The sequence below is a fragment of the Amblyomma maculatum genome, chromosome 5 (assembly GCF_055883805.1).
Source record: "Amblyomma maculatum isolate TAMU_Amacu chromosome 5, ASM5588380v1, whole genome shotgun sequence".
Lineage (NCBI taxonomy): Eukaryota > Metazoa > Arthropoda > Arachnida > Ixodida > Ixodidae > Amblyomma > Amblyomma maculatum.
Window position 1 is genome coordinate 127197409 of NC_139348.1, and position 13237 is coordinate 127210645.

General features: G+C 45.1%; 1 protein-coding gene across 1 annotated transcript in view; it reads left to right on the plus strand.

Moving 5' to 3' along the window:
- Window positions 1–11185: 11185 nt before the first annotated feature.
- Window positions 11186–13237, plus strand: part of LOC146189497 (putative cytochrome P450 6a13) — a 39455-nt gene continuing 37403 nt past the window's right edge. The window contains exon 1 of the mRNA XM_084605282.1: window positions 11186–11259. Within this exon, the coding sequence (XP_084461408.1) occupies window positions 11186–11259 (74 nt within the window). The remainder of the gene's footprint in view (window positions 11260–13237) is intronic.

Sequence of the window (13237 nt, forward strand, 5' to 3'; positions counted from 1 at the left end):
CCGTGTACAATTGTCTTCTCGACATGGAAAATAGGAACTCGATGGAAGAATAAACGAGTAGGAATAGAACTGTAAAATACACCTTTCACTTTACACTACATAAACACGGATAATCAGAAACGTTAGAGGGCACAATAATATTTGGAGAAACGCGAACCTAATTAGCCTGAAAAAATGAACACGCTAGCTGGTGGTAAGATTCATAGAAAACATGAAAGGTGAGTCTGGCTAATGGATATACAGGTGGACTAGACCAAGACCCCCTACGCGTAGACGCCGGAAAGAGGTTAGCACGCCTCCGAGATCCAAAAGGCTAATCCCACTCAAAAGTAGCGAACACTCTATATAACCGCTGAATTTAGGGCCGCGCGCACTGAGACATTTGAAGAATGTAATATGTTTTAGTGGCTAAACCAGATTGGTAGCCCTGCCAAAAATAAAGGGACCATGGGAGACAAAAGTCTGAGCATAGAGCTGAAAAATGGGCACTCTACCTTTCCACTTATCAGCACTATGCTTACAGGCGCCGAAAAAGGCTCCAAGGTACTTAGGTGGCCTGGATGCCCATCCCACACAGTGTATTCCGCGGGTGTCTTTCCCCACATATCAAACAAGACACTACAACTCTTGCAATGATTAATATAAATACCTGACACTGCATCAAAGCCTTCTGTTAAACGCAGAATCTTTATACTGAGTTTGTAGAGTAGAAAAACGTGAGGTTGTCTGAATAAGCCGATATCTTCTGTTCGTGACTCATTTTGCGAAAATCACTGGCAGCTTTACAGATTATTAAATTTAAGTAAAGTAGCTCCCCCTTCATGGATCACTGCCTTGTCATGGTGGAGAGGCTTGCGAAACTCGATGAAGTCGTGAGCTCTGCTGTGTAGGGCCACCCAAGATAGACAGGTCACGGCAGAGAGGTCTGAAAAAATGTGATTCACTGGAGAAGGTAATGGCAACTCACTCCAGTATTACCTGCCAAGAAAGCCCTATGACCAGTCACAATGGTATTAATGAAATGGCGCCCGAAGATGAGTCCCCCAGGTTGGAAGGCGTCCCACATGTTACTGGGGATGAACAAAGGGCGATTCCTAGTAGCTCCAGGACGAATGAAATGGCTGGGCTAAAGCCAAAATGACGCTCAGTTGTGGATGTGTCGGGAAGCGACCGGAAAGTCCGATGTTGCAAGGAGATATATCACATAGCAACATGGAATGTAAGATCTATGACGCAAGGTAAACTGGATGTCGTCAAGCGAGAAATGGACAGATTGAACATTGATATCTAGGGTATCAGCGAGCTCAAGTGGACTGGAATGGGAGAATTTAACTCCGGCGACCATTATGTCTTTTATTGTGGGCACGAATCCAGGAGAAGGAATGGGGTCACTCTCATAGTAAGCAGAAGAATGGGAACCCCAAAAATGACCGAATGATTTCACTTCGGATCTGAAGTCACCCTTTCAACATAAGTTATCCAAGTCTATGCACCAACCACTACTGCTGAAGAAGCTGACGTTGAGAGATTTGATGCTGACCTGCAATGCCTTTTAGACCGCACTCGATCATCAGACTTCCTTTTTCTCATAAGAGACTGGAATGCTAAGGTGGGGTATGAAGAAATATCCGGAATTACAGGCAAGTTTGGCCTTGGTGAGCCAAATGATGCTGGGCAGAGGTTAGTAGAGTTTTGTCAAGAAAATAACCTGATCATAGCGAATACTCATTTTCAACAGCACAAGAGGTGCCTGACACATGAGCTTCACCGGACGGTCTGTAAAGGAATCAGATTGATTATATTCTTTGCCGGCAGAGATGGAGAAGCGCAATACAAGCAGTAAAAACAAGGCCTGGGGTCGATTGTGGCACCGATCATCAGCTTCTTGTTGCCAAATTGAAGCTTCGATTGAGAAAAACGCAGAAAACTAGAAGGCCTTTCAGGTATGATCTGGATCAAATTTCATTAGAATATGCTGTGGAAGTGAGGAATTGATTTCAAGAATTAGATCTAGAAGACAGAGAGCCTGAAGAGATGTGGACTGATGTTCGTGACATATTACAAGAAGTTGCTATTAAATTAGTTCCAAAGCAAAAGAAATGCAAGAAAGCAAACTGGTTATTTGAAGAGGCTTTGCAAGGAGCTGAGGAAAGGAGGATGGCAAAAGGTATGGGGGAAAGAGAAAGATACAAGGTTCTCAATGCGGATTTTCAGAAAATAGCAAGAAGAGATAAGAATTTCTTCCTGAACATACAGTGCCAAGCAGATGAGGACAACAACCACTTGAGGAACACAGGAGCTCTGTATAAGACAATCAAATATATCAAAGGAAGCTTCTGTGCTAAGCTGGGTGTGATAAAGGACAAACGAGGCAGGGACCTCACTGAAGCCTCAGAGATAAAAAAGAGGTGGCAGGAATACACAGAAGAACTGTACAAGAAGGACCCGGATGTGCAAACCCAACATAAGACGGTTGTGATTACTGATCTCGAGCCGGGCATCCTGAAGAGTGAAGTTGAATGGGGCTTAGCCAGCCTTGCTAAGAACAAAGCTAGCGGAATTGATGGCATTCAAAAACCTCAACCATGACGACGCTATTAACGTTCTGTATACATTATGTCAGAAAATTTGGACAACCCTGTAGTAGCCACAGGATTGCAGGAGGTCAGTTTACATCCCCATTCCAAAGAAAGGCAGTGCCAAAGATTGTTCCAACTACCGCGCGATCGCGCTTATTTTGCATGCTAGCAAGGTGATGCTGAAAATCGTCCAAGGTAGGCTGCAGCAGTATGTGGATCGCGAGCTTCCGGACGTGCAAGCTGGGTTTTGCAAGGGCTGAGGAACTAGAGGCCAGATTGCCAACCTTCGCTGGATCATGGAAAAAGCAAGAGAGTTCCAGAAACCCATATGCTTCTGCTTTATTGATTATGCGAAAGCGTTTGACTGCGCAGAACACAGAATATTGTGGCAAGAGATGGGAGTTCTAATTCACCTCGTCTGTCTCCTCAGAAACCTGTACGAAGGGCAAGAGGCCACACTCAGAACTGGACATGGTCTTACTGATTGGTTTCTGATTGAAAAAGGAGTGAGACAAGGCTGCATACTGTCGCCCTGCCTATTTAACTTATATGCTGAGTGCATCATGAGGAAGGCCGGTCTGGACGAGTCTTCAGCTGGAGTGAAGATTGCTGGAAAACGTATCAACAACCTTAGATATGCGGATGATACCACTTTAACGGCAGAGAGTGAAGCGGAACTTATGAGTCTTCTGATGCGCGTACAAGAAGAGAGTGAGAAGTTTGGGCTTAAACTAAACTTTAAAAAGTCTTGCCGTATCAAGTCCTGGAACATCAAGGGACAAGAAGTGGAAGATGTGACAGATTTTCTCTTCTTGGGCTTTAAGATTACTCCGGAAGGAGACTGCAGCCATGAAATTAGGAGACGCCTGCTTCTGGGAAAGAGAGCCATGGCCAGTATTGACCGCCTAGTAAAGAGCAGAGACATTAGTCTGCCAACCAAGATCCGTATAACTCGTGCTATGGTCCTTCCAGTTGCGATGTATGGATGCGAGAGTTGGACTGTGAAGAAGGCTGACCGCCGAAGAATTGACGCGTTTGAATTGTGGTGCTGGCGGACACTCTTGAGAGTTCCCTGGACGGCCAGAAGATCAAATCAGTCAATATTGTCGACCATAAACTCTGACTGCTCATTGGAGATTCAAATTCTAGAGTTAAAGCTCAGCTACTTTGGTCATTTGATGCGAAGAGAGGAGTACTGGAGAAAGATTTGATGTTGGGAAAGGTTGAGGGTCGCCGGAGAAGGGGTAGGCAGAAAGCGCCGGTTTAGAAAGCGCCAAACAATTAGTTAAACGGGAGGTTAAACGGGAGCTTATCGCCACATTCGTTATCAGAAGGCGGCCTAAACATAGACTCAAAACGCTAAGCATGAACGTCGTCAGCAATGGCAGAAAAAAAAGAGAAGTGTAATGATTGGCAAAGGCGGTGAATATTGAATCGTAATTAGCGTGCAAAGAATCACCACAATATCTAGAGAGTCGTTTGGGAGCCGTGTGGCGACGCTCATCAAACAATGCCTGTCTAGTCGCAATCTACAAGATGTGCAATACCAGTAAAAGAAGCCGCTCGCTCCACACGCATATTGAAGGATACATAAATTTAAGAGTACTTTCAGGTATGAACGGTAATCGAAGGCCCATTACCATTTTTTGGTTTCAATGAAATATGTATACATGGTGAGTAAATGCCTCGGCACAAAGGAATGAACCTTGGCTTTGCAAGATATGGCGTAAATGTCTCGAAAAATAAAAATTCGCATACCACTGAAAAGTGGAAAACTCCGTTTTTGCCAAAACGTTGCAGGTTTGGAGACCTGCCACTTGCTTGCTAAGATATCGTCACCTGTTATTGTTTACTCACTAATTTTATGCAACTTTTATTTTTATAAAACTATTAGAAACCAATTTAGTTGTTGCAGTTGATGTAGTAAAATATAGCAAATTGAGCTTCAGGAGCTACGGGCTGCAGAAGGTAATATTTTCCGGTATTCAGAGTTATCTGCCACCGGTTGCACCAGATAGACACTTTTTCTAAGTCGCCCTGCAGAAAAACCATATAAGCACAACCTTTAACCGGGCGATACAAGACGCAATTGTCGGCAAACTGTCTAGTGGTCGATTGAAGTCTGCTACTAATCATTTATACAAATCAGAAATAAAAGTGGCCCAAGCACAGATCCTTGAGATACATACATTGGAGCTGATGTCACCCCCGTTTAGAATAACCTATTGTTTGGGCATCTGTAGATAATCTTTTATCCAGCCGAGCATATTTTGAGGGATGCCCAGAAATAATAATTTCATGCAAAGCAGATTGTGTGGGACATCAAATGCTTTCCGTAGTCAAGTAAGAACGCATCTATTTGTTCCCCTTTTGTCCAAGTTGGCTGCCATGTCATGCGTGAATTTCTTATCTATACTTTACATAAGAAACACCAGCGCAAAGCCCATGCTGAGCTGAGGTAAATAAGTCGTTTTCTTACAAATGATTCATCAGATTAGAGTAGAGGACATGCTCAAGCGTCTTACAGCAAACGGAAGTTAAAGATACCGGCCTATAATTGCCTACGTGTGTACGATCACCCCTTTTAAATACCGGTGTTATGTTGGCTGTCTTCCAATCTGCAGGTAGCTTTTGAAGCTTTAGGGATTTGCTGGAAATATTTACTAAGAAAAGCGCTACCTCTCTTGAGCAGTGTTTGAAAATATAGTTCGAGATGCGGTCGGGTCTATAAGCTGAATGCAGGTTCAGGTAATGCTTTCCATTTCCGGTAATTATACCGGTGTCTCTGAGATAGGAAAGCTAAAGGGTTTGGAAAAACCGAATGAAAATATTTGTTGAAAAATTCAGCTTTACCTTCATCATCTTTGAACAGGTTACCGTCATTGGTAATGGCCTGCCAGTGTTATCTTTCTTGTTGTTCTTTATGTGCCGCCAGACTTCTTTTGGATTTGTTTTGGGTTTATCGGCAGAGGTTGATAGATATGCATTCTTCGCAACCTTCAATTCATCTTTAAGTTTTGCGCTCACATCTTTTAACTTGTGCACAAGCTGAGGTTCTATGTCTTGCGTCACATTTTATAAACCTTAGATTTTTATGTATTGATGAAAGTAAAGTTTTTATAATTCAAGGTTTACCTTTGCGATGCTTTGCCGAAACCATTGTAGACGGAACAAAGAAATAAATTTATTTATTACTTATTTCATACATACTGCTGACCTCCTTGCGGAGGTTGTTGCAGGTTTGGGGTATAAAATGAAAGCACAAAATGACAAATATTTACAGTCCACACTTGCTAACTTTTTACACAATTCTATATGGCAGTGTGGAACAAGAAATAGAAAAGAAGAGAAGGACACGCTACAATACAATACAATACAATACAATACAATACAATACAGTACAATACAATATGATACAATGCAATACAATACAATATGGTACAATAAATTTATTCTTGAATATGACCCAAAGACTGTCGATCTGTCTTATCCAGTGAACTTTGCGTTTTCGCAAAATGCATATTGTGGTCGTTATCCCCTGATCAGTCTTTAAACCCGCTGGATCTTTTTCCTGGCTATCATGAGGATTCTCCAATTTCCTGCACTTCTTGCAAGAAAGTCTCGCAAATCCTAATATACCAGTGCTAAGTATTTGGCATGACCTTATAACGGATGTAATTTGGGCTGTATATAAAGGTATCCGGTGCAATAATGCGTTTTGTATTGAATGTTTCAGCTTCACATGCTATCAGCGGAGCAGCGACATGAATGCAAACACTTCCGACTACGTGCTCGCATATGTAAACACTCGAGAAAGCATTGCCCAATATGCGGCCATCTGCATATTACGATGGTCAGTGGTGTGTTTCATTTATGCTTGCATTTTTTTGCCGTCGCTAGCGAACCGCTATGTTCTTCCCGGCACATTCATGTTGTAAGCTCTTCTTCAGTCGTAGATTTGAAGGTACACCGCAATGTTGGACAAACTGCGGAAACTGCTGCACACGCAGAAGTGATGAAGCACCTATGCATTTGCTAGCGTACCCTTCGAGGGCTCCATATCGTCAAGGCATTGTGAAACAATGCGTACTCCACTTATACAGAGAAGTTGTACTATATGCTGTGCATGGTTTCTTGCTTATTTAACTTGCTGGCATGCTCCGTAATGATCCTTCTGGTTGAGCTTCATCGACTGGTCCGGCTCGAAAAGAGAAGCGGAAATGCTCAGTCCGGTATCAGTTACATAAATGACAGGTTCGTCTGGTTTGAGTTGAAACGGACATTGTCTGTCCGACATAGGGGCTTCATACCCGACTGCGCCGTCTGGTTTCAGGTCCATACAAGACAAGAATGTTCGGTTTTAGATGCATTCCGGAAATGGTATATCTGATATTAGAGAGATTTAGCTTACCGTGATCCGCGATCCGCCACCGTGGTTCTCTACCGCGCGTGGGCGGGGCGGTCAAGCTGATTGGTCCCGACGCGGCAGGTCTGTGTGCCGACATCCAGTATGTGGCGCCATCTGTCGGCGTCAAGGGGGTCTGGGCATGCGCAGTGGAACGCGCGGTGGCGGATCCCAGTAGCGGATCGCGGATCACGGTAAGCTAAAACTCTCTATTAGCTCCATACGGCAACGGTCCATCCGGATTGAGATCCAACCCGAAAATGGTCTGTATGGTTCGACCTGTGAAGTGGTCCTGACCTGTCCAATATAAGAACGATAGCGGACTAGTCTATTCAGTTCGAGCGTTATATTGGTTCAATCTGTTTAAACGTTTTACAAGGCTGTCGCACCGTTATGAGATTTATCCCAGGTAATACAGGACCGATAAAACCGTATTACACACTACGGAAAATTTCTCCAGAGAGGGCCCCATAAGGAACATCGAAACCAGCCTGTAAATAGTGGCGACGATAATCTACCTATGAGGCTGCTGCTGCGGTGTTCAATGTCCCTTCAAAATCGGAACTTGTACACCTCCGTCCCTCGCCAATGTGCGCAACAGAAGTCTTTCTTGGCAGTGGTCCCATACGCGAAGATGGTGCGATAAGTGTACTCGGTCTCTATACCCACAAACACAGATGTCCAGACACTACATTGGCTAAACTCCTTAAGATGGGGACCAGGTGGGCCGCAATATCCGCCGGGTTTCTAACGGGGGGGGGGGGGGGGGTTATGAAAAATACCTTGCGGCCGGCAAGCGCCTTCGTGACCAGTCAAATTCTCTATTCAAATATTTAATTATCTCCGCCTTGAAACCAAGATGAGGACACCCTTTAGGCCTTCCTTCAAAAAATTATTAAGCGTACCTTGCATCTCCCGATCGCTACTTCAAAATGCCTTATTTTGGCCCCTAGAATGGTAAATACTTCACGGGAGTTCCAGATGACACATCATAAAAACAGGTATCTGCGCTTGTCCAAACGAAGTCAGGTCTCCGTTTTGTTGCTTGACTCCATATCCAACACACCACTCTCACAAAATACAAATTTCGCATCCCAGAACGGCGGAAGAGCTTCCTTTATGTGCGACCTCTTCCAGCGAACATATGTCACACGAAAATTATAATCGCCGGTGCCTGGTACGAGCGAATGTCCTAACCCGACATTATGGCACCCAATCCGGGGTAGAATACGTGGACGCTTGCGGCCCTCACCACTGGACAGGGTCACGGTAGCGGTAGTTCAGAACAGCAACGCAGTTAACGGCCTCATCTTCATAGCCCACAGTGCAACACTCGCCAAAGAGGTCACGATTATTTCGCTTCTTGATGTCCCAAAATAAACAGAGAATAGTAAACATAAGCATTAGAAACTTTGAACATTACGGGTTCTTTAGCGCGCGTAGTATGGCTTAAGGGATACAAAATGAGCGATTTCCTGGAAGTCGCATTGCCTTGGGATGCTGTCGAGTCGCCGGGCTTGAGTTTAGAGTCCAGTTGTCCGTCGCAACGAAGGTTCTTTTATGGTCAAAGTGTCGGCATACCAAGGTTTCGCTTAGTCCATGACGGCGAATTGGCATCCATACCCAAAGTTGGTCTCCTGACTTGTAGTCTACGTCACGTCGTCAGAAGTTGTAGCGTCAGGTGTCGGTGCGTTGCTTGTCTTTAATGTGCAGCCGGATGAGACATCAATCTGGATTCCTTTGCGTGCTGAAGGTAGGCGGTCTCGTCGACATTATTCGGTCACGTACAGCAGCATTGCGCCGAGAGCTGTCGTGGGCTGTCTATGCTAACATGTCATACTACCCTTAAAGGCAGAGCTTAGGTGTCCCCCTAGCGTTTGTTCCCCATATATATGTGAATTAATATGCAGCTTTGGAGGAAGCGCTTATAGGCAACCAACCATTTTTAACGTTGAACTGCTATACAAAAGCAGAACAGTTGAAGGCATAGTTTTAGTGAACGACGCCAACAAAGGACAATCTTGGGCCGCTCCGTCCTGGCTAGGAGCACGCCTGAGACTGCTTCTGAAACCTCAGAATCCTTAAATGATCAGAGAAGTTGTGCAGGATTTGTGGTGAAGGGGTGCTTCTTGGTGATTAGTATTGCGGCAGGTTGATTAAAAAAAAGTTGGGGAGACAAAGCGCCACTTTTCAAGGTATAAAGCGATGCCCCTGATACCCTCTGTGGCTCCCCTGCCGGTTCCACTTTCGTGTATATCCAGATTTTTTTCCCGCTTTGCTCCTATTTCATCTCGCAGTTTATAATTAACAAGGAATCCGTATACTACGCAGTTATGTGAAAGTGCGCCCGTCTAAGTATCTGTAAAGTCTCGCTTTAAACAATCAGTACAAGCGCACCTGCGACCTAGAGGTAGGTGTCTTATCCATTAGCTAATTTTGCTGATAGATTCAATTTTCACCTGACCAAACTATCACAACCCGTGTTGGTATTTCATGGTTTAGCGTCATCCAACAACCATGTGACGAATCAGTACCTGACTATGTAACATGACAAATAACACTTGCTTGAACATTGCCAGTGACTATGTTCGCTCACAACGACAGCACTGGATTTTGCGAAAAACAAGCTCTTAATCACTATAGCGTTAGTAAAATAATCGAAACTGCGGAAAGCAGTGTCGCGAGAGGTCACCACCTCCAAGGCGAAATCGTATACGAACTAGACAAAGGGGACAGCAGAGTTCGGGTGTCGCATAGCGTCTTTTGCACGCAGATGAGTCGATATGCATGGCGAATGCTTATCCGTCTTTTGAAATGCGGCCAGCGCTGGCTGTGCCTGGCATAGAGGCGACAGCCACGCGCAGACATGCCCTCTTTTCTTGTGCTAAAGAGGATAAGATAAATCTTCCGGACTTGTCGTGCGTGTCTAGGGCGTACATACGCGTGGCCTTTTTGAGGACTTCAACCTCTCGGTTCGTCTGCGATAGATGTTGTGAAATGCGCCTAGAACGCGCAGACCTTCTGATGGAAGACGCGTTTATTATGACTAAATACTTTGAACACGTTGTTTTTGTGAACTGAGTATAACCATACTTAATATCATGCCTTATACGGCAAACAGCATATTATCCCCAGACAGCACAATGGTCCAATATTGGTACTATGTTGGGAGCTCATTGGCCCTATGTTGGGCCAACATTTGCCAATACACTACCAATGTTGGGCCATTGGTTTGTGCTGCCTGGGAGATGTTCCTGTTGCGCCTGACCTCCTTCTGGGACGTATCGCAAGCTTAGTACGAACGCGACCTAGAACACCGGGTCGCGGTTGGCTTGCTGAGTGCTCGAGCCAAATAGGACGATGTCCTCACGTCTTTGCGTATTGCTAGTCTCATCGTTTTTGTGAAATAACGTCAACGGGAGCAGCAGCAAGAAGCAAATTGAGCTCTACGGTCACTCCTAAAAGGCGAAGCATAAGTGTTTGCAGATTGTTTTCTTAGAATAATTTATCGGTTGTTAAGGCTAAGCTTTTGCGTTGAGCAAAAACAGACGAGCGTCGTTTCCGACTTCCACGGCCACCGTCCTGCTGTCCTGAGCAACCAACACCCTTCATGGGTTCTCATAAGTGTCCCGACTCGGGCGCCTTACCCCGGCGTTTGGTTCATCCCCCAGCGCCAGTTCTGCTTACCAAAAGTGGCCCCAGCAAGGAGCAAATTGAGCTCTACGGTTACTCCTAAAAGGCGAAGCATAAGTGTTTGTATATTGTTTTCTTAGAATAATTTATCGGCTGTAAAGGCTAAGCTTTTGCGTTGAGCAAGAACAGAAGAGCGTTTACGACACGAAGTGCAAGGCATTTCGGTCAAGGCTTCGATAAGTACGCTCCAATAAGCACGCAGCACACATTCAGCTCTTAGGCATGTGTCTGTGCGTGTGCTATCTGATATGATAAACTGTTGTCTCGTAAGTTAATAGGGCCTTGGAGAGAAAGTGCTAATTTAGGCCATCTTGAAGCGCGCCTAAATGTAGCCCGCCAAAATGAGAACGGAACTCAGGCGTGATAGAACCTCACCAATGGGGGCGTTCTGGTCGTCCATTTCCATCGCATCCCTCGACCATCACGTTTAGCTCCAGGTTTATGCCCGAATATTTCTCCGCAGGCTTTGATATAGAAGGCTGTCCTGGATACCGCGGACGCGGCGATGATGGATTTTGGCTGGGCGTGGCTTGCGCCAGTGGTCATCTGTCTATTGTGCAGCCTGGGGCGCTGGCTCGTCAGGTAAGGAGCGAACTGAGTTTTACGGCCCATCTTGCTGCCGAAACACCGAAGTGTACGTTGCACCATCACATGATTTGTTGCAAAAGCTTACCTTATTCTGCAATGAAGTACAAATGCTGGCGGCCTATTTAAAACCATCTTCATCTGATTTCCTTTCATCCTTTTATTAATACAGTCAGCTCTACCTGGGGCTTTTACAGGAACGGAGAAGAAATAGCGAAAGATTTTTTGTAAAATAGGAAGTGCAAAAATTGACACGCGTTGAAAATTTAAGGTATACAATAGCTAATATCACATAGCCCCTAAATATACATATACATGAACCAAAGTAAACGAACAAATCAAAAACGTAGGCAACAGACTTCAAGACCACAATACCTGCAATAAATAAATGTAGCATAACCAAAACTAAGGGAGCAATAACCGCTTAATACTCCTACTTCTTTGCATTATTATCGTAGATAACGTTTTCAAAATCCTGCAGGAATTCAGTTTGTGATTTGGACGAACCTGCAGAATGTGGAGAGTAGCAATCTGGGAAGCTTCGAGGAAAGCAACTAAACTTAGAACAATTATTATTATTGTTATTATTAATATTATTGTTATATTAATATTATATTGTACGAATAAATAAAAAGGTTCTCGTTCTTGAGGTTGGTCACAACCTTAATATGATTGGTTCACAGGAAGGGAAAGGCGCATTATCTTTCACACTTGTTCTGTAGACACCTGAACCGCGCCGTAAGGTAAGGGAGGAAGATGGGGGTGAAAGTGGAAAGAGAGAAAGAGGGGCCGTAGTGGAGGGCTACGGAGTAATTTCGACCGCCTGAGGATTTTTAACGTGCGCTGACATAGTGAGGTCTCCCCTGATGGGGCTTGGACAGGTAGGACAGGCTAGCCCCCGCTTGGGGCGGGGGCTAGCCAGCCACCGAATTTTATCTGTTGTAGGCCGTCGTTGCACCCGCCACTGCTTCGGTGGTGGACGACGGCTGTTGCTGCGGCGCGCGTCTTTCTCTCGCTCTTCTTTTTCCTTTATTCTCTATTTTCTCTTCTCTCCGCACGAGGTAGCGGAGATGGCTCAGTTATGTTGTTGTTGTTGTGGCTGTAGGAAGAAAGAAAAGAAAATGCACGAGCCTGCTACTGGCTCTGTAGCTGAGCCATCTCCGCTGCCTCGTGCAGATAGAAGAGAATATAGATAAGAAAGAAAAGGAAGAGGGAAAGAAAGACGCGCGCCGCAACAACAGCCGTCGTCCACCACCAGCGGTGGCGTGGGCAATGACGGCCTAGAACAGATAAAAATTCGGTGCCAGGCTAGCCCCGCCGCAAGCGGCGGTGACCCACCTGTACCAGCCCCATCAGGGAAGACAGCAAGTAGCCGGCCAGTGTATTTTCTTTTCCTTCCTACAGCCACAACAACAACGCTGACATCCCACAGCACATGGACGCCTCTTCGTTTTGTCCGTGTGCAGTGCGATGTCAGCGCGCGCGAAAGATCTCCAGGTGTTCGAAATTACTCCGTAGCCCCACCACTTTCAAATACGCATTCTTCGAAAACAAAACAGACTTATGTTTTTATATATTCAAATTCCTAGTTAATTCAAGAGTGTTCAGGAAAAAAAGTATGCCTTTAACTCAAACTGTTAACTCAAAAAGCTATTGCCGCAGCCAATCATGCCTCGTGTAGAATTGGAGCACACTCCCGCGCTGTGCAGTGAATATCGTCGTCTTCAAGTCCCAACTGTAAAACAATCTTGCGCCATAGTCTCTAGAATATACTTGCTAGTATACTCTCGAACACTGCACAACGAGAAACTAGACAAGCTCGCTGCAGAAGCGAGCGAAGGTCGGAGCAGCAGCTGCGACTGCGGCTGCGGGCGCCGGCTAGAGCTCGTAAAACTTGGTATAGGGATTCTTTAACCTTTAGCATGTTTCCCGACCGCAGGATTTTATTGAGCAAAATAGATACCAAGGCCTTTTA